Source organism: Corvus cornix, chromosome 1A (assembly GCF_000738735.6).
Source record: "Corvus cornix cornix isolate S_Up_H32 chromosome 1A, ASM73873v5, whole genome shotgun sequence".
Taxonomy (NCBI): Eukaryota; Metazoa; Chordata; class Aves; order Passeriformes; family Corvidae; genus Corvus; species Corvus cornix.
The window spans coordinates 63,682,623-63,709,975 of NC_047057.1; the positions used below are offsets into that span (position 1 = coordinate 63,682,623).

The window sequence follows — 27,353 nt, forward strand, 5'->3', positions numbered from 1 at the left end:
ATCAGAAACCACAGTGCAGGGCCAGAGGTTACAGGATGGTGAACATCAGGCAGCAAAAGGCAATTCTGATAAATAGGTTTGTGAATCTTGAGCTTACATCAAAATAGGTGGACTTTGGATACCCAAGGACAAATGCTTCCTTGCTCTTTACTCAGTTCTAGCCAAACTGACAGATTTTGCCTCCCTCTACATCTGTGCCTCAGATAGAAATCTATGGCACATGATATGCATTAAATCCAAACCAAAAATAACATTCATTTTTATGACAGAAGTGAAAGCAGTGGCCTGCCATTTAGCCCTACTTCAGTGCCTTTTTAACCTGTGTGCTACCCTTCACCTCTGTCCCCTCATTTCCCACCCCACCAGCAGCAAGGCGAAGCATTGTTTTGCCTTCCTGATATTTACTGCAAACACAGGCAAAGAAATACTACACAGTCAAATGTACCTTCAGGCAATTTATAAAGATAACTTTCTGGACATAATGTGGATGGACCTTGGCTGGGGAAAGCAATTCTGGCTAACAGCTGACGCATGTGTATTTGAATTTGACTCAGAAGGATTCTTCAAGGTGTTACGAATGTTTAAATAAATCCCTATGAGTTTGGCAACTATGGAAGATGTCTTTGAACAGATGGGACAGCCGGACTCTAGTTCACTTTTGATGCCTTCTTCAGAATGGGGGTGGTTATGAAATAATCATGACATAACAAAGAGTTAATTCCTGATCAAAATTTCCTTCACATCTTAGATATCCATATTCTTAAGGTGTTAGCTGTGGCAACGTCAAAAAGAAACATTTTTCTAGTATAAAATGTTCTATTTAATATAGAACAGAGAAAATAAAACTAGGACTGCAGTATCTAACTTGAACTGTTGCCAGTATAGTGCTATATATCTGTAAAATCTTGGGTTCATGTGGCATAATTACAATGCATGCCCCATCTTCATTTATTGTAGGAAAAACCCATTTCCATCGCAGTTCCTCTTTTTTTTTTTTTTTTTTTTTTAGCTTTAGTGTCCTTTTTTTGAAGGTGGAAAGACATGCCAACAAATCCTCTGCTACCTTTGGTGGCTTTTGTGCCTTCAATACAGAGGAAGTTACGTTTGATCTTGTCAGCATTTTAGCATGATAATATTGTTGCTTTTTGTAAAGCAACTTTCTACTAATTCAAATAATCCCCTGCCAACCAGGTACAAATACTGCTGTGCCCATGGTTGGAAGGGTCCTACAAACTGATTTTCAAAACAATGATGACACAGAGTGTCCACTACCACCTTTGCAAGTTTATGCTCCTGTCACTCAAAGAAAAAAAACTGTCAGAATCCTAGACAAGGCATTTTCCCTGAGTTCTTTCTAGGAATTCCTTCCATAACCTGCTACTTTTTAGCACAGTCCATAAAGTATATTTATTACTCTTACAGGTGCATGAGCTTTGACCAAGGTTCATTTCCTCTGCCTCTTAGGTAATCATATAAAAGCTATTATGCTACATGATTTGGAGTTACACAAATCTTTCACTTCCAACTTGAATACAGGCAGTCTTTATAAATCTTATGCCAGAAAAATCTAGCTGCCCTTATGTGGTTTTTTTTTTTAATTAATGGATATGTTTTAACTGATCAAAAAGAGAAGAAGATTGACTGAAATATTTGAATATGCTCTTTGAAATGAAAGGATTTTATGCTCCTACTAGACAAACCAAAGAGGATTTTGTTTCTTTGAAGATATTTTCATACATATCTGCACTGAAGGCCTTATTGACCCATTTATTTATGACACAAGTTACTTTAATAGTAGACCTACTTTCACCTTCCCCACAGCTCATCCTTTGTAAGCAATTGACTTCAGATATGCACAAACATCCTTATGGATCATGTTTTGCACTGGATTCTGTTTAAATTGTCTTTCCAAATCAAACAAATCCTGCTGAAAGGAAACTTCTCCAGACACAGAATAATGGAAGGAGCTCACCCAACTGCAATCTTAACAAGTAGCAGAGTGAAACTTCTCAAGGCAAATCCTATTTCCCATACTATTATTTAACCCATAAAAGCAGGGAATATAGAGGCAGAGGCCAAGCTCATTATTTCTATTTCCTTCTCAGGACAACATTACCCATTAGATTCAAGCTGAGTGATTTTGTTTATTGAGAGTCCTGAAATTTGATCTCGGGCTGCTACTGCCATATGAAAGAGGTTTTTAAAAATTATTTTTTGTTTATGTTTTTATAAAGAGCTTCAAAGGGGAGAAGTGTGTTATTTTTTTCTCCTCCTACTGAAAGCGAATCAAAGTCCCTTGAGCTACATTTTACTCTTTATACACAAGCATTAAACTGCCAGGATATAGCATTAACAGAACAACTGAAAACAACTTTCAGAACATTGCAACATTTCATAACAAGACCAATGCACTGACTATAAATCATGCTTAATAGAATACCAGTACATTTTCAGGTTCTCGCATAATATGGGTCGAGAGGAAAAAAATAATGACCTTTGTGTGCATACAAACTGCACAATAAAGTTCATTTGTGAACACAAAATAGCACCTGTTATTTATACTGAAATGCTTTCTATGATCTGAACTCAGATCACAACTTAAATTTGACAGACTGCATTTATGCCCCACCTTTATGTTACTTTATGTAATAAGAAATGCTATAAATTTTAACTGAACTATTAATTTCTCTTTTTCAGCTTGTGATGTACTTAAAAGTCTATAAATACATATGAAGGAATGTATCATAATAACAAATTGTTTGAATAAATGAGTGAAAGATCTGAAGACCTAACTCCTGATGCTGTTCTCCTGTGCATTTTAAGACAGGTTTGAGGTTTAATAAATTTTGCCAGTTTCTCACTTCATGTTGAAACCCATTATCCAATGGTAACTCACCCTCTTCTGCTCTTTAATATACTCCATCATTTCTTCTCTTGTCCTTTTTACTGCTTCTTCGATTGCCTTTTCACTTCGTTTCTGCTCCTCCATTAATGCTTCCTTGACAATTTCCTTTTCAAAAGAAAAGCATGTAAGTGTATATGAAAAAAATACTTCACAAATGTGCTAAAGATCATCCCTTTTCCTCCTGCTAAATTTTTATTGCCTCTATGCTCTTCTCTCAATAATAGTTATCCTAAATATATGCAGTATCTTTATTAAAAAGCTATAAATTCAGCACTAAATGGCAAAATAAGAGAGAAAAAGAGAGAGAAATAATCCCTTTAAAGCTGTGTTAATAGAATACAATGTTCCCTGAGAGCAGAAAACAAAAAAGCAATGCAGGTTTTACTTTCCACCAGGAGCAGGGATGGCAGGGATGTACCCATTGCTGTTACCAGGCCAGACCACTTCAGTTGGAAGAGACCTGCAAGATCATCTGCTCCAGCTGCCTGAGCCCTTCAGGGCTGCTCAAGAATTAAAGCACATTTTTAATGGATTCTCCAAAAGCCTCTGAAACACCACCAGTCTTAGGGTATTGACCACCTTTCTCTCTCAGTGTCTGACCACCCTCTTGTAAAGAGCTTCACAATGTCCAGTCTAAACCTCCCCTGATGCAGTTCTGACCCATTCCCACACCACCAAAGTCTGCTTCTATACTGTGATACAAATTATCAAAGCTTTTTGCAAACTTATATAAAAACTTGTCAAATTTTATAATTTGCTTCCAAAGTTTGGGAATTGTCAGGGACATTCTGTACACAGCAGTAAAAAGCAGCAAAAAATACTCATCCATCCACCCATCCAAATTAGCATTACCCTACATCAAATGCATTACAGTAGAGAAGGCTAGGAACCACTTCTTAAAACATCTCTATCACCTCCAGTATTTGGCTAAGGAAACAAATTGCTGGCCTAAAGTCACTGTCCCAAAACTGAAGTCCCAGTTTCCCAAAGCCACTCATGGAATAAGTAATGACATTACTAATCCAAGTGTTCCACTTCCAAGATTCAGGAGAACAAAATGACAAGCCTCAGATTCCGATAAATCCTGAAAATGTAACATTTTCAGAAAGGAAAAGAACATCCAGTAAGAGTAATCACATGATATTAAATGATTTGTTGGATAGATCAAGAGGAAGATGGAGAGTGTCTGAGAAATCAGGCAGAAATTGGCAATTCCTATAACTTTGTTCTAGACATTCCAATTTGGAAGAAACAGAAACACTAGTGGTGTGCCTGAAGAATTAAGCAGGAAATAATGGAAAAAACCCCAGTGGTTCAAAAAGGAACACAACATGACTTCGAACATATTTATTCACATACGTGATTTATGGGGTTTTTTTAAAATCAAGACTTTTAGAAAATCAAAGGTTAATATAAATGGATTCCTTATTAGTCTTCACTGGTTAGACATAACACTGTTACCCACAGATTTGTTTACAGGTTTGCTTGACTGCAGAGCAATACAGACATTTTATGATACGTATTTACAACTTGGGTTTGTGGGAGTGGGGAAGGTTGGCCAGAGGACAGGTGGAATTCTAAGGTTTTGGAAGTACAAGATATTTATGAAGTTGTGTAATTCATCTGTATATTTAAGAGTGGCATTTTACAATATGCTATTAGTGTAGAAAATGAAGAATCCACTGAATTGGATCAAACTCCTTTTTTTTTTTTGAAAAAAATTCCCTTCAGTGGAGGTTATTCAACTGAAAAAGAAAGCTCTATTTCTTACCTTTAGTTGTTTGCTCTATTTCAGCCAAAACGGAATAGTTTCTGCAAAACTACACTTTTGCTATTTTTATAGCAGAAAAAGTCTAAAATCCCAAATTTAAAACGTGTAACTATGTAGTCCCCACTGTTCTGGAAAGCAGTACATATGAAAATCATAGTTGTGAAAAGTGATTATGATTTTTTTCTATTTTAATTCAGTTACCAAAGAAAAATCCTGAGAAAAAGGTCTCTTTCACTACAGAACTCTGGCAAGACTAACAGAAAAAGTAGCAGAAAATTACATATTACAGAAATATGCTGTTCTTGTAATTATATTCTCATGCCAGTTTAATTTGTCAAAAGGTCCCAAAATACTGTCCTGTGTTTGAATGGAAAAAATTCCATACTCTATCCCATTAAATTCTTCAAAGCAAATTACAGAACTGATAAGCTGCTATATCTTAATATGTAGAAAATTTTACAGTCAGAAAATACTTACAATCAATTAAAGCATGTTAAGTACCCTTGATACGATACTTGAAACACTACATAGTCTGAATAAATATCTGGACTATAAAGTCCAAATAAAAACACAATTAAATTCTCCAAGTCTATTAATAAAATGCAAGGAAACAGAAACCACTAGCAGTATCTTTATGGAACACCAGTTTATTACACTGACATCAAAACAGAAAAAATAAAATTGGAAAGAATTCTTTTTCATTTCCACTGGTATTGGCACAAGTCCCCAGGGACGTGGTTAATCACCATCCCTGGAGGTATTTAAAAGATGTGTAGGTGTGGCACTTGGGGACATGGCTTAGTGGTGGCCTTGGCAGTGTGAGGTTAACAGAGGGACTCAAGGGTCTTTTCCAACATAAGTGATTCTGTGATTCATCTACCACATTCCAGTTAACCAAATTAAGTACTGATATATCTTCCCAATATATAAACATTTCTGTTTCAGACACTGATCACCACCAGTCACCATCTGAAAATCATCTCAACTGTTACTGTCACCAGACAGATCCTGTAGCCATCAGACTGGACAATCTCATGTGACTGCAGAAAAAGACTCCTACTTTAGTGGGCTTCATCCCAACATTTGGATTTACCAGACTGCTGGCAGTTGTCCACAACACTTTTGATTTGTTGGGGTTTTTTGTGATTATTCACCAACCATACCCTAGGATGAATCACATGGATCCATTTCTCAGAGATCTGAATGCCTGTTTCTCATCTGAGTTTAAATGTTATCCTGCTCACTAGATTCAGGAGAAATGAAACAGTTCCATAAAACACAGCCTTCTTCCCAGGATATGTCTTAAGAAGCAGGCCCTACAAGCCCTGACAAGGCTCCTGAACTGGCTGATTTGGTTTGCACTGTCCCGTACCTGCAGCTCAAAATGGGCAAACAGAGTCCTGTGAAACGACGACACTCAAGACTAGCAAAAGACACCTTTGCTGTGACATCAATGAATGGAAAGAAAACTCTTTTATCCCTTTCATTCAGTTCTCAGAAGTCTTCAAAGAGCAAACAGTGCACAGTATTTCGTTAGTCAACTCAGTCATGTACTTTTGATCTTAATCAATGATACTAGTTTTTCCCTCTGTGACAAGAGTCCTCACTTCCTTTATACAACCTTCCACTAAGTGCTCTCCTCTAAGTTCTCAGTCACTGTCTGTCTTTGCTCTATTTCTGTCATTAGAGTAAATTATCAACTAATATAAAGGTATTTAAATTCAGACATTACCTATTACTGTTGAACAAAGCCTTAGCTGCAGGTACATTTTCTTGGCATGTATTTACTTTTCCTTCATCTCTTTGCTCTTTCCTCTTAAGCTATATCTACCTTTGGATTTTATCCTAACTTAGATTTTGGTTGCAAAGGTAAAAATTGGCCCTTATTGCATCTTTAACTACAAAGGGAGAATGTTATTTGAGCCTCTTAGTGCTATTTTAATAGAATCAAGACAATGGGAAAACCCAGTTTCCTGTAAGAAGCTGAGGAAGGACACTCCACAAAATGGCACCTTTATTTTTTTTTACATATTTGATCAGTGGCTGGAGTACCAAATTATAATCACAAAGTTGGCTTCTTTACATGACTGTCTATACATGTGCTTGACATGACACCAGTTAGAAGATAAGAATACCTAATCAAAAATAAAATACAGTTATTCAAATACTCAATTGACAAATCACAGTCAACCATGTATTGGAAATGACAACCACACAATCACAACATATGAATCTGTAGGAAGACAGAAAGAAAAAGCAGTGTACTCAATACACCAGAGAACTCCAGACAGTATTTGAAAAATAAAGCAAGCCATATGTTGCTTTGCAATTTTATAGGAAAATTCTTTTGTTTCCACACAAGGATCAGGTGGCAGTACTAAACTTTATCTAGGAAATGCAACCACAGACTGCAATGTTAGTGGTTTTTCAGAAAATAGTAACCCTCAAATTATAATGTCTGTGGTTATAAACTACTACAATCTACTTCTGAAGTCAGACATGGTTGAAGTCTGTATGCAGTGAACTATTCCTTTTCCAGACTCTGAAAGCATATTAAAAATAAACTCATCTAGTGGCAGGGATCTCTTTCCACTCGGCACTACTGAGCTGTGTCCTTCCTCTCACATTCAATATTACACAACCTTTTCTTTTAATGTGTCTCCATAAACACTGGCCACAGTAATGTTTCTGCAAGACAGTGGGAAAACAAGAATAGAGTAAAACTGAAAATAATGGTTTGCTACCTTCTTGAGAGAAATGTAAGCACACACTCCCACTGCAAGTTGAACAATAAAGGCAACAGAAATAGGAGAAGAGGTCCTTTGAAGAGCAAGTTCTTCAGCACATTGTGAGATACCATATGATCAATAGACTATTTAGGTAGGAATCGGAATATAGAGGAAAAAACCCAACAACTTCTTGTATGAATCCGTAAGATATTGAACATAAAGAGCAATGTTACAACAGTCCAAGCCTGTTACTGAAAAACCATTTCTTCTTTCAAAGATCAGGACCATCCCACCCAATCAAAATCCTACAGAGTCTAAAATTAAAGTTATTTCTGAAATTACATTAACAAATATGCCATTTTGCTGAATATTTCAGAAACAGAATAAATGGAGTATTTCAAACTCTGACTCCTCCACAGCACTCTGAAACCCTTGTGAAAAAAGAAAAAGTAACAAATGGACAAAGAGAGACTGATAAACATAATAGTTTGTATTTCCTTAACTGGAAATGCCCTCAAAGCTCTGTATATCATAGACACAAAGAGCTTTGAGGATAAAGAAATTAAATTTTAAGGAAATTAAATTAATACTGTGTCATGTTAAAATCCTCCCAAGTAAAAAAAAACATCATAGAAGAAGGGCAAGCAATGCCAATCTAGGTAAAAGTTGACTTTCTGGTAAGAAATACTATAAATAGAGTGATTAATGATGAAAAAGAGACAACAGCAAACCCTGAAACAGAGGCAAAAAGCAGTTTATAGCCTATTTAACAGAGAAAGAGTGATGGAGTAAAGGGTTGGAAAGTTACAACAGTAATTATGGCTATTTTCAAAGGAGAAGAAAAAAAAAGCATTAATTAAAATAAAGGAAAAGTGGGATCTTGCTTTAAGATTGTACCTATGTTGTTAGATACGATATTTTTTCTCCTACAGATATGATGCCAAATGCATCCTGTAAACAAAAACTATATTTACAATTAGATCTGAAACAAAACCATGATACAGTCCGGAGTAACAAGCAACATTCTTGAAGGTGCAGAAAGTATTTGGGAAGTGGGAAAGGAAAAAAAGAAAGACTAAGAAACCTCTGAGTGACAGCAATGCATTCATAAAGTGACATCACAGAGATTATCAGGGTTTTCAGTGTATACAGAAACAGCTCACGAAGGGGCCATGGAGGAAAAAGTGAGTTAGGCTTCCAAATCTGATATGAAACAAGAGGCAATCTTGCACAGAACAAATTTATTGGACAATGAAAAGACAAGACAAATGTATAATCCCCATATATTTCCTTTTTTCCCTTTATACTATCCACCAAAAAATTCCTTCCATACCTACTCATTGGATGCATGAGAGAAAGTGAAGTTGTTTTTTACAGATTATAGGGCTACGAAAGGGCCATTTAATAGCTAATATATCTGACTGAAAGCCAGAGTGGGAAATAACTTTTTAGAAAACCTTTTTTCCTTCTTAGTCCTTACAACCTTTTCAAATGCAGGGTAGTGGGGAAAAATATTTAGACAAACAGTAATTTTCAACAAAAATTCAACAGCTAAGTTTAGGACCTGTAGAAAAGAAACAAAAGATATTTCCTCAGTTATAAAGGCAATGGCTTCATGTTTTCATTTACATATCTTTGATTCCCTTACACATGGCTGGGTGTGGAAATCCTTGAGAATTTCAGTACCAAATTCACTCAGGCTCGCCAAACTACCAACAGAAGCACTCCCTCAAGTAGATGAGCATGAAAACCAAAAAAGTTTTGATAATGTAGCAGGTAAGGAGCCATTCACTCGACATTTTTCTTTTACCTTCTAAGCAATGGCATATGCTGGTATTTATAAATCCATGGAAAGTCATTAAACACAGTCTAAAGAATAAATTATTTTTCAACTACCTAGATGCTTGCCAGTAAAATTATATTAATGTTTTCTAAGACCATAAATTACAAATTTATTGTTCTGCAAAGAACACCACCACATGAATTTTCAGAAGTGTGAACATACTCAATCATCTTTAATTCTTAAAGATTTACTCAGCAAAGACCACTGGAAAGTTCACTTTTTTTTTTTCCCATAAGCCTTTTAGTTCACTTTTCTTGCAAAAATATTTTTTCTTTGTATATCTCAGTATATCTCAGTTGTGGCTTGGCTGAATGAGACACCACAGCCTCAGTTTTCCTGAAATACTTTCCCATTGGTAAGATAATTTTGCCTTAGTGCTTTTGCTCATGTCCAAGAGGAAGCAGAGTTTATGTTAGTTCTTTTAATAAATTAAAGGTTCTTTTTTTTATTTCTTTCCTAAATATTCGCAGCCTTCAGAACACTTGAGTCTCTAATGGATCTGCTGTGTGGATTATGGCAGTGATGAAGGCAGTCTCTTTTCCCCTGGAGAATTAGGGTAAACTACACTACATTATATACAGTATTTTAAATTTAAGCCTTCAGGAAATGACAAAAGTGATTCTTTGCTTCAAATGCCTTAGCAGAATTATTTATTTCAAGTTATGAGATGGACTTAAATTTCCAGGGCTCACCCTGCAGCTGCCAGCTTTCATTTTACTTTTAATGAATTTATTTTAAAACAAAAATAGTGGTGCGTAAATTCTCTTCAGTATCTTTTGCTAATTCTCTCCCACACCACCATGGATTTCAGCTCCTTTATGTAGCTGAGTATTTGGCTCTGTAAAATGGTAACAACTGCCATGCAGAGAGCTCTGCATTACAGCTATGGGAGCTGATCTGCATTGCCCCCTCATTACGAATTTAATACAGCAGACTTTATTCAAAATTGTATGGATATCATCATCCTATATACCCAAAGAATTTTTGGATTTCAGTTTTTTCAATGAGTAAAAACAAACAAACATTAAGAAGATGACGATAGAGAGAATTGTCCATTGTTTTTTCAGTTTAGAGCTGTACCCCAGGAGCTTCAATGCAATTTTGAATTCTGGGGTAAAAAGCTTCTGCCTCAGCTGAAGCACCTGATATACTTTCTCCTTATCTAGAGGATATCCACTTTTTATTCAAATAAGTGTTCTAGAAAAAAAAATCTACTGGAAGAATTTCACCAGGTATTCCTCTCAACACTGACAACTACCAGACATTAAACTCCTTGCAGGGAAGATGCCACTGTAAAAAATGCCAGACAATGTATGAAAAATGGAAAAGAAAATACTGGAGACATACCAGGCTACGTCTAGTCTGATGAATAGATGAGTTCCTAATCTATGATGACTTTTCAATGTGTTGGAAAGGATCACGAGGTTCCTGTGCAAATGAGCATAATCTTTAATCAAAAGACTACTCGTTTTATTCAAGGAGAGCTTGTTTTTCCTGATTTAAAAGGCAAGCCTGCTCTTCCCCCAAACTGAGAATGCTCTTCTAAATTAAAAACAAAACAAAACAAAAAAACAACAAAAAACTCTAATAAAAGCATGAAGCACCTGAATAACACAGTTATAAAATCCGAAGATGCTGCCAGTCTCAACCAAAACGAAAGTAATCTGGACTTCTAATACCTCACAGCCTCAAGAGAGTGCTCTAAAAAAATGTTACCATTTCCCTGGTGATGTAAAATATCCCATTTACGCTTCAGAGTAATAAGGCTTCAAAAAATAGTACCTTTATTTTAAGTACAAATATCATGTCTCTAAGTAAAGACCCCAAGTCACTGAACAGTCAAAGCTTTCATGAAAAGCTTTCATTAAAAAAAAAAATTGCAATATTCATGTTACTGTAATCTTTTAATTTCTTAAAGAAAACGAAGAAGGGGGTACACGTCAAGGTTGCTCCATCAAGCTGAAATCTTAACTCACTATGTCTTAGTTCCCACTTTCACTGTAAGTTTATCTTTACTCTGCTGTGTCGTATTTGGTAACAAAATATTTGATATTAATCATGATTTATTTATTAAACTGTCCCTAAGTCTCCAGATTTTTCTCTGGCAATGTTAAATTAGTACCATGAATCTCAAATGGAAGTAGCATTTCCTTATCTGCAGACTTGACAACTACTTGACTGAGGACAAACATTTGTTTTGAGGACAAAGTCTTGTCACTCATGAATATCTAACACATAGAAGGCATCTGCATAAACCTTCCAGATTTGCATCCCCTATGGGTCTCCTTCCTGGCCACTCTGCAACAACAGCACCAAAAAAGTCTAAAACAATACCTGTATCATCCCTGGAAATGAAACACTCATCTTTTCTTCTCTTAAACAAATTATTTAGGTGATGAAGGGAAATTTCACCACCTGATTCAGCACAAGTGTGATCTTCAAACCTTTGTTGTTCTTCTGCTAAAATTGTCTGACCAATGAAATGTTAATGACCATATTTTAATGGTTTTTTTCCATTTGCTTTCTCATATATAGCCATATAACTTCTAGTGCATGTGTTTAAAAACTGGTGAAAAAAACCAATATATTTTATTTTAATAAAGAAAATTAATGGATGGCAAATTACTCTTTTAAACCTACGAATCAGACTTCCTAATCATGTTTCTCTGGTCTAGAAGGTAAAGGAGAAGCCAAAAAATTCATTCCACTGTGAAACAGAAATTTATTTTCCCTCATTTTCATGATTTAAATATTTTACAGATGCACAGTTGTGCTACAGTTTTAAAAATATGTCTTTTATCAACTCTTACCCCATGCACATGAAAATGCCTTTTTCTCTGTGGGTTTGCATCTCAAAGAAAATAATGAAATTTTCAATGGTTTTGATTTTTTCCATTAATTATTCCCAGGGTTAACTGTGGGCACTTTGACTGTAAGCCATTCTGCCTCACCTATTTGCAGAAGACTACACTAAGCCCTTGTGATCTTCCCATTTTGCAGACTTAGTGAAGTATTAGTGAAGGAAAACTCCTTCTCTTTAATAATATGCTTAATTTCTTTGTTTTAGTTCAAATCAGTAATGCAAATCTTTTTGAAATAATTTACAGCAAAATAAAATTTTATTCTAGGATTTTTCATTGTCTAAAATGTTAGGCTCTCTGTTTGACTTTTGGCCATTGCAGAGCTGACTTGATATGTTGTCTAAACAATTACTGCAACAGTCAAGAGTGCAGTTATAGCTCTTGTCAGACAAATCTTACAGAAAATAAAACATAATTAAGAAACAGCTCTGTGTGGAAGGCTCTACACAGAAAAAATTAATGCCCACACACAAAGTCCTTGTAGGCCCAAGTGTTTTTCATTGTTAAACCAAAGTTGTATCTGACACCACTTAGAAGTTATCATTTGGCACATCAGCTCTGCAGGACTTCTTTAGTTGACAGAAAATTTTAGTAGTTGGTGTATGCTTATAATTGCAATGGCCTAAAGGAGATATGCCAGTTCTTGGCATAGGAAAAAGGGAAAATTTCTCCAAGAAACCAATTGCTCCATGAAAGTCCATCCTCCCCAGGGAGGGGAGATGGCAGATTAATTAGAGATTAAAGACTCTAACTTCATATATACCATACATATATGTGATAGAATTTTGGAAATCTGAAGAAAAAATCTGCATTTTTCCTTAATTAAAAATAGATTAGGTATTTGAAAAATGAACCTGACATTGATGCCATGATGACTTTTTGCCTTTTCTTTTATACCTCTGTTATACCTTTTTACAACTTCTGTATTCTTAGTGCTTTTTGCCTACATTCTTGGACTTGTTTGTTCAGCTAGGAGACGAAACATTTTAGAAGCTTCGTAGCTAGGGATCAGTGTGCCCCAGACCCCAAGGTCCTCTCCAGAACACATTCTGTAAACCAAGATAGAACCATCCAGGGGAAGGCTCCTTGGGGATGGGGGCTCATTCAAGCCTCTCATTTGGGAATCTTTGATAGATATGCTAATTAGTAAGACCTATAATGTTGTACCAGATCTTGTGGGGGGGCATTGCAGTGTGCATGGAGGTGCATTTGACCTGGACGTGTGCACCTAAGGATCCTTAAAATAAATACCAAGGTAAAATCCCTTCTTCCCTTCTAACCGTGTTTGACTCTTGATTTTAAGATCAGGAAAAGGCATCAACATGAAGGAGAAATAATCACATCATAACTGAATAAGAGAAATTATTCCTGTTACAACAAAAGTTGTCAGAGTTGTTTGGCATTAAAAGAAAAGGAATTAATTAATGACACTACTAAAGGACTACATAAAGTGCAAGATATTTACAGCAGAATTAATCACAAGAGTCTCCAACACCTCAGTGCTGCTCACCATCACAAGGACATCACTAGGAACTACTTGATCAAAAAGCAGCTTGAGTAGAAAAACCTGTCCCTTGGGGAGGCCTGAATTGCTTCCTCAGGGAAGCACTGACATGGCAGTGTACTTAAGGCTTTATCAAAGAATACAGCCATCAGTATTAAACTACTTCTAATGTCATCCTGTCTTGTGACAACTTCAAAGGCAACATCAACTACTAGAGAGCCTGCAGTACCCTGCACAGTGAAAGCAAACCCGCTCCAAGTCACTATCCCAGCTTAGTCCATGTCTCTCCCAGCCCTGGGACACCCAGTGCTCCCCAAATCCATAAATACCCTGGCTGAACTCCAGCACCCAGCCATGGGACTCCTTCACCAAAAATCTTTAGGATTCATCAAAACCCTTCTCAAACTTCATTACCATAGTCCTCCTCCTATTAAGCTCTTCATGTTCCACAAGCTATAAAATTTACAGCAGTAAACAAATACTTCATCACTCTCCCTGCAATGAAGCGATTCTCTACACCACTGGTACCAGTTCTCATTCTGGACAGTCTGAATGATTTGTATCTAACTAAAGCCTGAGCAGCTTTTCTCAGCTTGAATTTAGCTTTGAACTCAGATGTTTATCTTTCTGTTCTGAAGAAGAGTTTGAGTTCCTGAAGACTCACTGAAAATCTTGAAAACTGACGTTTCACCATTTGATACCTTTACATTTAAGAGAAGCAAAGAAGATATAAAAAATTAAATCACTCTATTTACATTAGGAATGTCAGCAACACAGAGTATGATAATGGCACAGCATGAAAACTTTTTTTTACAGCTGATTAGGTATATGAGGTTATTAATTTTGTTTAACACTGGAAAGGGAAATGGTGTCTGTTTCCAAAGAGGACTTCTATTTTACTTCAAATTCTCAAGTTTTAGTTTTCTTTTTTTCTTATGCAGCACATAAAAAAATACAGCAATATCAAATTTCAACACACCAATGAAATATATGCTCCTTAAAATTCTGAAGACAATAATATTTGAATATGTCACCAAGAAATCAGTGAATTCACAGGTTGTTCTTCCAAGCATCATAGATGACAAAATTCAACTTTTGGAAGAGTAATTTAACTGCTATTATAACATATTTAATTTGTCGTTCCTAGAATTGCTAAAAGCACTGTTGGGAATGTCCCTCTCCATTTAAGTGACAAACAATTATTATAACAGAAGCAACTCTCTAATGATTAACTCTAGAAACATTTCTGGTTCATTACTGATTGAAGTTTCCAGTTTTTATAACCCGCTCTTTATTGTGTACCTGTTCTATAAGGAACAAATGTAACATCTTTAGTCTTCCACAGGTATGGAAGTCATCTAAACTGCTTACAGCACAAATGCCACTCTCTGAGCTGCTTGTCCTGGGCTCCTTTTGAAGTCAGAGGACAAAACCAGGCATGATTTATATCATTTCTATGTATGTACCTGTGAAGGTCACAGGAATTTTGTTGTGTATGTGCCAGCCTCTCCCCATACACACAGTCTAGGTGAAGATAAACAGCTTGCTGTGCATTGTAAATATCAACTGAGTGACACATGTCACAGGAAAATCTACCACAACAACTGAAGACATTCAAAAGAAAAACCAAAACTATACAAAGCAGGTGCATGGGAGGGTAGAACACACGAACCTGATTCTGCTTTCTTTGCTCTTGCATGGCTTCTGAAACAGCCTGAGCAATCTTCTCTTTATGACTATCACATTCTGCTTCCCACAGTTTTCTTTCTTCTGCATGAATCTTCTCCATATTTCTCCTTTCCTCCTCCACTGCTTTCAGAACAGCTTCCTGCACTACTTCTTTCTCAGCCTTTGAAACAGATCAGGCACAATTAGATGAGCAGCACACCCAACTTGATTGACTAACTTATATATATCACCTTCTTCTAATGAGGTCTACAAGCTGACAAGATATGGGGTATGAATATTTTCACTTCTGAACTATGAGGTTCAATTTATCTTAAGGTGCTACCAGCAGGTATTACCTCTGGGCAATGACTTGTGTAGTTACAGAAAGGAAAAGGAAGTTACAGGTAAGGATCTTAAATTCCCACCTACTGAAAACACAGGAATTATAACTAGTTTGCTTAACACAAAAAATAAACTACAGCAAAACCCATGCAGGAGTAGGCACATCATGGGCCTCCCTTGATATTCCCGTGTAAGAGATATTCCTGCTCTTATCTGCAAATATCTGAAGTACAAAAACACTCTGAGCATTTTCTACAGAAAATTCGCCAATATATAGTTAAAACAAATGTGTCTTCCCTCCCAAAGCTCCTTAGGCCATGCTACAAGAAGTACTGTTTTATTTTTTCCCCCAATCATTATATTAAACCATTATCTGAAATCACAGAGAATTTAAAGCCAACAGTTCCACACATGCATAGCCACACAAATATATTTATCAGCAAGACAACCACTGCATAATATCTACAAATAAATAATGGCAAACTGAAGTTCAAAATAAGCAAACATGGGCTGACAAACCTTATTCAGAAACCTCTCAGTTTTAATAAGCTTATAGGTTATTCCTATGCCCTTTGGAGGTAATAAGGAACTGGTCAAGTCATAAAAAGCAAAAAAATCTGTATTCATCAGACACCTACACTTCTAACTAAAGCTGTTTCTTGCAATTCACTGGGACTTGATTTTCTACTTAGATATTTTAAATATATAATAATTAAAATAGGATGTTTTATTATACACACATTTTCCTGTAGATATCAACCATGTAAGAACTGTTTGTTGTACTACTGACTGTTACTCAGTGACGTGCTCAGCCAGTGTTCATATACTACACAAAAATACCAAGCAGAAAATTATAATATAGCCTGCTGAACTGTGCTAGTTAATACATATCACTAGCTGCCCCAGATCCTTACATGCAATTGAACTTTTGTACTGGATTTTTCATCAATATTAGAAATGAATTCTAGTTTAACATTTACAAAATAATTGTCCCAAAATCAATGCACTTCATAATGAAATAGGCAGGAGAAATCATATTTAAAAACTGAATAGTCACTTTTAGTCAAACGTCAGCTTATATAAAATAATTCAAAACTTTTTAAAATGTTCCTCTTTGTGTATGATTTTACAAATAGTTCTCTTCTCATTGAAAATGACCATATTCAAAGAAAGTTAAATAAGACATGTCTTATTAAGATCTTCAGTTGACCCTGCTACCCAGCTCTTCAAATCAAGATGCACTGATGTTAAAAGACCACAAAAGCAGGTATTTAGGGAACAGCAACAACTGAACTGCAATACTGTGACTTCTTGTTACAAACAATTCAGAGGCTATTGTCCAAGGAAAGGAAGTTACATCTCTGTATCAAGGCATGGGATATAGCAGGTATGTTCATTTTCAGTAGAACCAGCTTCTTCTAAACACAGATGAGAACACAGAGCTTGGTAAATTTAGTTATGAAACAAAAGTATCTGAACTTTCTAATGACACACATGGAATCCATATTTCAGGTCTACTAATTAACGAGAGGTACCTTTGCAGCAGCTTCCAGAGCCTCCTTGCTCCTCCTTCTTTCTTCATCCAAACATTTGTCCAGAACTTCCTGCAAGTGTTATGAAAAATTAAACTCCAATAGACAATAAAGGAGTGGCTAAAAATCATTCCAAACAGCCAAAGTGCTTAAGAAAGCTTCCTCTTCCTGTCAGTAATTGTGACAGGATCATTCCCAATAATGTCCACGATGCAGATCTGATCTCTTATTTTTTTGTAAACAAAACAGTACCTTGTGCTTTTGCGACTGCTGCATCAAAGCTTCTTCTATCTTTTCTGATAACACTTCTTTTTCTGCTTCCAAAATGTCAAGAAGTCGCTGATGCTAGTGGGAGAAAACATTCATCTTTTTGTAATCACAGCCAGTGAATAAAACAGACAAAAAGAATTCATCCAAGACACTTGGGACTTGTCAGTTGCTCACAAAATTACTTAAAACACAGATTCAGTTAAATTACATACACAGCACTCCTTTAAGTGATTTCATGTCATGAAAAAAATGACAATAATTATATTTAGCTTCCTGGATAATTAATATTTCCTTTCAGTCTAAAAAGCATTGGGGAAAAAAGTTGAAAAATGAATCACTATGTGAAAGCAACACCTACACAATTGATAAAGATGGTCTAAGCAACACCACACTTGATTTCATTTAAACAGTTGCAGAATTAAAATTAGGCTTGTATTACCTCTCAGTTATACGTACAGACAGCAGAAGGCAAATGTATTTCTTTCAACCATTTGTGATATCATGACCCTCGAGAGTCAGGAAATGTGAACAAAGGAGAATGCTGCTTTCTTGTCCATTTCTTGTTATCCTAAACATTTTTTCAGGGAGAAAATGAACTCTGAAGTGACCACCTAGCCTATATGCAGACATAGAACCTGTCACTGTTCATAATTACAACCCATTTATTTTTTTTTCTCTGTATCAAGAAAAGAATTTGCAGGATGTGGGTTTTGTCTGTAAGAGCTAAGCTGTTTTTCCAAACTAAAAATTATTGCTGGAAATTATTGATGCTACGTATTTGTCATGATACAATTGCTAGCAAGTCAGTACACTTTTTTACATATTATTGAAGAGATGATATATTATAACCTGAAAGTAAAGCATCAATGCACAATAACATTTTACAAGATCACCAAGAGGAAAGTGTTACAGTAGAGTTTTATGTTAATATAAGTGTATATAACAAACATAAATTTTTTACACAAAGTTATGCAGGCAAATCCCCCTTTCACCAGCATTTCTAAGAAACAGTCATTTCTGTTTCACGACTTTTATTATGTTTTAATTTCAAGTGTCTCTAATGGCAGCTAGAAATACATTACCAAACTGCAATACTATGTTCTGAAAAATATTTTTTCATTTGAAGAATAGAAAACTTTTAGACTGCTTCATAAAGAAAAACACCTATCTGCCCTTCCAGGATAAACACGTGAAGAGGCATTTCCTTGTGAATTTACTTAAAATAGGTCTGAATGTGGCAGACATATTCTAATGGAAAACACCTGTGGAAGGAGTAGCAAAATTCACATCATATTTATACTTAATGATGTGTAACTCACTTTTCTTGTGTTTTCAGACATTAGCTTTAACTATCAGGGCACTTAAAGAAATTACATTTTCCCAGTAACTTAAAGGTGAAACAATAAATGGATTTTATTAGTTAAATGCTCTCTGTGACTCTTCACTTGACTAACTGCACAGATTACAAATGTTATTTCACAATGACAAAATATAAAACAAACACATGCAAATATTTTTGCAGACATATGCCACAAATCAAGGCTTACTAATCATGTCAAGCAAATTACTGAATCTTTATTTTGCTTGTCAAGAATCAGCACAGGAGTTTCTGAGGAGAGTTCCTTAGAGAAAATCACCTCTATCTTGAAAGCACCTGCAATAAAATGGAAGTCAGTTTGTTCAGTGAGATGAGACTTTCTAGTTTAAGCCTGGCAGGCAGTGAATTCCAGCTTGACTCTGACCATCACATTTCCAGGTTTCATATGAAGACTGTCCATCAGATTCCTGAGTTACCTGTATCCACATTTCAAACTTCCACAACGGGCAGTGAAATACAAGATGTATTTCACACCATTCTCAATGGGACCACAATTTTCAGCTTTTAAACTTCAGAAGCGTTTTAAAATTTTATTTTCCATGTATGTGTAACAAGGCATTAAAGCCCTTCCTGGAAGTCTAGGAATGCAGATGTTTGCATTAATATAATATAGAACATGTACACATGGCCAGTGGAGAAACCCAATGTCACTCCCCTCTGATGATGAAACAGTTTGATGACCACAGCCCTTCACATGATCTAAACCTCCATGCAGAGTTAACTTCTCATAAGCCAGTCAGGGACCTACAATCCTGAAAAATACAGATATCACAACCAAAACTTTAACTACAAAAACGACTTTTACCGCAAAAAAGTTGCCTAGTAAGGAAACAATTCCAAAAAACTGAAGGCTGCTGTGACTGCAGTGTGACTGCTTTGAGTTAGGCTCTCCTATTTCCTTGGTAGACTAAAAGATCTATAAGGTATTGCATTTGCGGTTTTATGGAATTCACAGGAATTCAGTAATAATTTCTTTAAGAATTGCATCTGTTTATAAAAACATGTTAGGTCATATTTTTCAAGATACCAGAGGTTAAGTATTTGTAAGGACATTTAGAATGCTTTCAAAATAGAAGCTCGTAACTTCTGTCATAGTTCAATGCAACTTATTTTACATTAAATACTTCTCATGGAAATACAGAATTTATAATTTCATTACTGTAAGTCTCTTGTGAATAGCTTGGTATGTCCTTTCCTATTGTAATATAAATGCTTATTCATGTGGAGTAATCCTCCCATAGATGCTTATGTTCGTATCCGAACTTCCAAAAGTTCATTTATTCATCACAAATGTTGCAACAGCTGTCCATACAACCCAGTAAAGAAAATTCTCCTATATTAGGCTCAGAGAAATACCTTGGAGAACTGTTTATTTGGCTTCAGAATCTATATTTGGTCAGTCTTGTTTTTCAGAGAGAAACATACCTTAAGCTATTACATTACATAAATTATATGAAGAAAAAAAAAGTAAATGGAAATGGAGGGAACAGGATAAAATATTATGTGAACTGCTTCTCCCTCAAGCAGGTCTTGAGTCCAGAAAACCCATATGGCATAATTAGCATGGATACAACATGACAGCTTCCATTCTGCATGCAATTAATATGCTATTTACTTACTAATCAAGAACTTCTTGGTTTTTTCCAAAGTACTATGCCCCACAGTAGTGTTAGTCCTCATACAGAGGCACAGAATGTCCTGGAAAGCTGTGCTTATTAAAATGATGTAGAGTGATCTCAGTGGTATTATTAATCCATTTTCTAGAAAAGAATGCACCTGAATGCATCTGAATTCCTTATTACAGAAGCACAGATCTTTCAAAGGCATATTCAGGGATCTTGGTTATGCATATCACTTGAGCAGGACATCTGGGAAGTTATGGATAGTAAAGGCTTCATCAACAATCAAAGATTTTAGCTATTTCTGTATAATGAAAGCATTCAGACAGACTTTGGCAAAAAAAAAAAAAGGCAGTAATTCGAAGAGAATTGTTCATGATTGTATCAACAGAATTCCAAGGTCCTAGTTTAAATGTCCCTGCATAGCAAGTTATTCTAACCCTTTTGGAACTATTCTTTAGTTTGGGCAGCTAGATTTGTATTTCAGATTTTAAAATAATCCATACACCCTTGAAAGTAGAAATTATTATAGAGAAGTGTTTGGTACATGGAATTTCAAGACATGCAGAATGACTTTGGAGTCTGGTACTAAATGCACATGGTGAACTTTATATACAATCAGTGCTTCCTCAGTTGCTGTTTCAGACAAGCTCATCAAAGAGAGTTGAAAGTTAAAAACAAACAGAAGGTGACAGTTTCACTTCAGCACTTAAAGGTTTGAGAGCTTTCAAGTGTTTTTTATTTAAAGCTAACAGGAAACAAGAGGAAGTTTCAGGTTCACTTACTTGGCTTGTAGATTTTTGTTCAGCTGTAGTAAAGGCCTCTGAACAATAGACCACTGCAGAATTAAAGATCATATCTAAGCATCCTTATCTCACAAACCCTCCCTTTCTCACCAGGAATTAGAGCCAGACAAAGGGTGTGAGTTGAATGAATCTCTTTCCACATTTGCAGTTTCCATAGGTAAGAATTAACAACATGCTCCTCTCTCTGTCAGACAGTGTTAAAGGAATAATGGAAGAGCTCTGACACTTCAGGTACCACTCTGAGCTACGTATACCCTGAACTGCCATTCCTAAGCAATGGAGAGGCCACTTTCTCCTGGTAATTGTACCTGTCAAGAGCACACTGCCCATGCTTCACAAAGTAAACCTAATAAAAGCTTTCAAGGCAGAGTGATCTGTCTCCTCTAAGTAGGATAATGAGCTCATCAGACCTAATGGTCCTGTGAAAAGTAACCAAGTGTCTTCCAGGTTTCCTGTGAAAGTTAGGATGGTGACTTACATATGAAGCCTTAAATTTGGAAAAAAGTAGTTAACCCCTGCCAGGGCCCATGAAGTTTTTAAACAGAAGTTGAGGTGAGGGTTTCCTTTATTAATTAACAATCCAAGAAACAGAAAACAGGTAAAAAACCAATCTAAATATGTTGGAACTTTGAATCCAATTACACAACTCTTAATAAACAAATATACCTCAAATATACCTTACAGAGTTTCTGGAATAAAGAGCAAAGATGGAAACTGATAAAAGGTTATGGCTACAGAACTGGAAATAGGGTGCATGAATCAGTGTGGGACAAAAAGAAATCTCAGTGAAAGCTCCACTTTGGAGCACCAGGGAAGTTTTCACCCAGTGTACGTTTCCTGGGCTGCACGTCCACACTGTGTGTGTTATCTATAAGGCACAGTAGAGAGTTGAACACTATGTAGAGATACTCACAGAGATCTAAAAAATCTTTACCTTAGGTTCAACAAATACTACAGCTCCTTAATGCATCACTTTAGCTGATTTCCATAGCCTAGCACTCTCAGACTTCTTTCCAACAAAGCTATAATTTACCTCCTTTTATTCCATTGACAGGGAGTATAGGGTTAAGGTACAAATTTCTGAGTTGTAAAAATTCTGAAGAGCAAGTTGTCTCATGACATGATGGCCCAGTGAGACATAGGAAAGAGATTTCCAAAAAAAATAGAAGAAAACCCCAAAACTTTTCTAAAAAGTGGTATTCCTCAGTGGAGAGAAACACTAGTATTTCTACCCTACCCTCTGGAAAGTAGCATGAGAGGGTCAAGAAGGGTCTTGTGAAAATTAGCTTAAAACAAAAGACATTCAAAAATAGGTTATAATGTTTTCCTCCCTGCAAGAAGTTCTCTAGGCAATGGTTCCAAATGAAAATTGTTTGATGTAGATTCAAATATAAATACAGAGGTCCTGTGGTTTTTCTTGATTCCTGTAAAAAAGAAATTAAAAAAATCTTCCTTTTTTTCCTGGAATGTGAGTCAGAGAAGACATTGTAAACAGATTTAATCACAATAGCAACTAGTCAGTCTTTTTTGTTATTTTTACATATTAAATTTATTTCTGAGGAATCATGAAATTTTTCTTTCAGGTAAGCATAATTGGAAGGATTACATAGAAGATATTACACTAACTTATGGGGTGAATGAAATAATGCATGAGATAAGCTGCTTTACAGCTAAAGTGCTGCATTAAAGCTATTAATAACTAATTCTAATTTAGTGCAGTTGTAATTTCTTGCATATTCCTATTAATCTTAAACTCCAAATTTAAAGTAAAACAAAAAATTGGGTGTCTTGCATGAACTGAAATGCTTTTTAAAAAATACTTTCTTTCTGAGTCCTGTACTGTTTCATTTTAAAGGAAATGTGTACAGGATTTAATCCACAAATAAAAATGCAATTCTTTTGCTATAGTAATGGACATCCAATTCATGTTTCTGTAGATTGGTTCCTTCTCAATATTGGGTAAATCATCATGCATGGATCACCAAATTCAGCAGGGAAAAATTCATTTTGTTAGCTGCTATTCTACCTTATTTAGCTGCTATTTTACCTTATGTAAACGTAGTCAGTTAGATAATAAGTCAAAAATAAAACAGCAAAGAACATCACAGAACAACCAAAGTTAATATGAATATCCTAACACTAAACAGGAAAAAAAGGCCTTGCATTAATTAGAGTATCACTGCAACAAGTTATTGGTGTTTCCCTCTTCCACACCTTTCATCTGAGGAAACAATTGTCACACACTAAAGAAACGACACTTGGAAGTTTCTTTTAATGACATCATTATCAAAACCAGTATATTAAGACATTCATGTCTAATTCACCCTCAGTGAATGGCCCGTTTTCCTTGGAACAAGTGTCTACTGAATTTTTTAATCTAATGAAAAGTGCATTGGAGTTAATTGTTTCATAGAAAAAACCACAGACATAATGTCATCTGCAGTATTGGGGCTTTTGTGTACATTCAAAATATATGGACACAGAACCACCCTCCTCCCTCAAGCCTTGGGGAAAAATTATCTTCAGGCACATTTAGTAAACGTTTCAGCACTTCATTCATCAGCATGGGACATAAACCGCTGGATGGGGCTTTTTAAGAACTCAACACTTCAAATCTGTTCGTCTATTTTAAAAGAAATCTTCTTAACTCACAAAGTTCTACTTTTATTTTTGTCTCTCATGAAGGGATCTAACAGTAGGAAGAAATAACACAGGTCATGGGAAACATTATTATCTATGTGAGAGGAAGGTGACGTAACAAAAATACATCATGATTTTGTAATGTTATCAAAATATTCCCATTTCTACATCCTATTCAAAATATTATCCTGAGGAAAAAGGCGACCTTATTAAAATACTAGTAACAGTTTTCTGCTTCTCTAAAAAAGGCTGGCTACATTCAACAGCATTTTCTTTTATACTGCACCTTTTCTTCACCACTGCTAAGCTATGCCTAAGTCAAATGACAAGATCTGGTAACTGTAACTGGTTTCTTACTGTCCTCACTATCTGTGGCATCTCAGTGTTTGGCAGTGCAAGGTGGAAAATCTGTGTGAAGAATTCCAACATCTGGTACATATTTCCACTTCCTCAAATTATAACTTATTACTGCATGGTTGAACTGTATCTTTTTGCCAGTTTAAGGTCCAAGTGCCTAACAAAGCAGCAAAGCTTTTCTAAGAGACAGCTTGGGAATCAGAAAAACATTATTACATGAGAAAAGCTAAAACAATGTAAACATAAAGAAAAATTGTAATAGCGGTAATAAAATAACTAGGGATATGCTTAAACAGGGTTCCAGTCAGCAGCATACAGTGAGTGCACAATCTGTATCATGTGAGGCACATCAGAGGCTGAAATTAAGGTTAAAACATTTTGCTGCATAAGTACTTCATTGTTTTTATAAATAAAGTAAGAAGCTATAGAAAGTAATCTAATAATGAAAATACTTTTCTTGGAAAGCGTACATAGCAATGGAGACCATTAAAAACGTGACACACTTTGAGCTCCTGGGGAAACAGAGATAACCAACTTTACAAAAATATGAAAATAATAAAAAAGCATCAATCATTTCTTCTATTTTGTGATCTAATTACTGGCCATATGAGTTCTCCACAAATTGCTCCATTTATCAGGAAGAAATAAAGGAAATGAACTCCTAAAATATGAGCAATGTAAACAGCAAAATATTCAATAATGGAAGACAACAAAACAGAACAAACCCAAATTTTTTTTCAACTACAGCTGACGGGAAAATAATTGAGGAGAAAAATCCTTCTATATTACTTACCTGTTCAGAGTATTGACAAGAGTTGATGGTACAAATTCCTAAGAAGTAATGAAGGTTTGAAGATAACAAGTTATATAAGCAAAAGAGGGGAAAAAAAAAATCACTCTAAAGAACTACTTTCAAGTGCCACTTGACAAATCCAAGGAAGCAAATGTAATTTCCAAAGAAGATTTTTGGTGGAGACACTAGAAGAATCCTGGCTGAATTAACAGTGCAAAGGGACTGCAAAATCAACTTCCAGCTAGCATGTGAGAGTGGGCATATTGAAATCAGGTTAGAAAACTCTGGTAAGGGTTTATATTTTAAAAAAGCCCACCAAACAGTTATGCTTGTTTTCAGATTTTTTCATGGAACCACAGAATCACAGAATGGGTCAGCTTGGAAAGGACCACAGTGGGTCATCTGGTCTCACTTCCCTGCTCAAGCAGGATAAATCCTGAAAAATTTTTATTAATTTAGGAAAAACATGCAAACAAACAAACAAAAAGCCATCCCAGCACAGTAAAAGCTGATTCTTGCTCTTTTAATTTTGATTCTCTCTATATACACAGAAACCAAAGAGGTATCAGGAATCCACAAATAAATTTCTCAAATTTGACACAGGATTTTAATCAATCCCTGGTTTTTTGCCTCTTTACATAATGAGGAACTACCAGAGAATAAGGAAGTTCTAAGAAAGTGTAACTTCACTCTTGGCAGACCTGAAAAGACACAACTAGATGAATTATGTGAAGGCGGATTACATGAAAATGTAACAGGAATGACTGATTGGAAGTGCTTGATTTTGAAGGGAAGGAATACACAAATACTTCTACAGCAGCAAAGACAAGATTTCTGGGAACTGAGAGGAAATGCCCGAAGATGGGGACATGGTAAGTATGCTAAATAATTTCCAAACCTATCATAGTTGGAATTAATGAACCAGAAAGGTTATGCCCACCACAGAGTTCGTATTTTCAGTCTGCGAGTCTTCAGGATTAGTACTCTCACTGCAAAAATTGGCCAATGTCTCCTAAAAATGCAAATATTCACAAGACTCTCAGAATCTAGTTTGCATATGGCCCCTTCAAGATCAGGCATTAAATATATTTCACAATTACTACCATAAGATGCGAAAAACACAGAGCCTCTTTTGTTTACAAGAGGAGGAAAACATAATCAAAGTTCAGAAAATAAGCATTATTAGAGAAACATGAGGCACATTTTGAGTAGATATAAAAGCAACTATTTGAAATCACAGAAAATTGTATCTCCTATGAAACTAAGTTGCTTAATGAAATAAACATTTTCCCTGGCATACAAACAATCACTTGCTGTACAAGTACTTCTTACATTTGACATTCTAGGAGTTGTCGGGAGACATACTGGCACTTCTCACAAAAGGTTATGCAAAACCCATCAAAAATGAATCATCCAAATACTAGAGAAGATAAGATACCTATCACATTCCAGCAGCTCATGTCTATTGTCACACCAGTTTTCTGCTTGCCCACAGACTGGTCTTGAAAGCATCATAAACTTTAAAAGATGAGTTCCAGCCCATGGAACTTTTATTCTGATTGACCTGTCAGCAAATTATTTTCACACTGAAGATAAACCAGTACTTCTCTGAGTGAGTCTCAGAGAGACAAAAGATTTCATGCAACAGATTTTGAACTACTATTTATCATACAAATGACAGCCAACATCATGACAGAGTGGAAAAAGCATTAAAGACATGGGGGTAGCTCTACTTACCTTAAATGTTCTTGTATCTACAAATGTGAGACAAGTTTCACACACATAAAATCATCACGAAAAATACCGACAGGAAAGTGTCCAAGGGAAGCATTTAATGGAGCCCTTGAGTTCTTTCCTTTTTGTATGACACCTCCAATACTGTTCTGTCTCAGCAATTACACTCCTTTGGCTTCTTAAACATGGAAAAAAAAAAATCATCACACAAAATACATGCATGCTCTATATTCCATACAAAGGAAAACTGTAGGCCACATGTCCTTAAGTGCTAACTAAGAAGAGGAAACAAAGCGAAGCACAGGAAAGGAATATGTCTGCAACTGAACTGTGGAGTTAAATACTTCTAGTCTTCGTCTTTCCTCATTCTTCCTTTATATGAATCAAAATGGGAAATGTGAGACTAACATAATGAAGGATCACAGTAAAATGTATCCCCCTTAACTATATTCAAGCACGAAAACACTGCACAGAATGTCCAGTTGTATCTCTGACTGATAGCGAAACATCAGAAGACAGAGAAAAACAGGAAACAGTGATCCAAGTAATCACTTAAGATGTAAATGTGTGCTCTGAGCCTCACTTCATATATACTTTAATC

The 27,353-nt window shown here is 35.7% G+C and overlaps 1 protein-coding gene across 3 annotated transcripts in view; it reads right to left on the reverse strand.

Annotated features, from left to right (window-relative positions):
- Positions 1-27,353, reverse strand: part of CCDC91 (coiled-coil domain containing 91) — a 117,275-nt gene that overhangs the window by 21,852 nt on the left and 68,070 nt on the right. For all 3 annotated transcript variants that reach the window (XM_019292664.3, XM_010410236.4, XM_010410237.4), the window contains 4 exons: positions 17,408-17,500; positions 17,159-17,227; positions 15,286-15,462; positions 2,897-3,010 (listed from right to left, as the gene is read on the reverse strand). In XM_019292664.3, the coding sequence (XP_019148209.1) occupies positions 2,897-3,010; positions 15,286-15,462; positions 17,159-17,227; positions 17,408-17,500 (453 nt within the window). The remainder of the gene's footprint in view (positions 1-2,896; positions 3,011-15,285; positions 15,463-17,158; positions 17,228-17,407; positions 17,501-27,353) is intronic.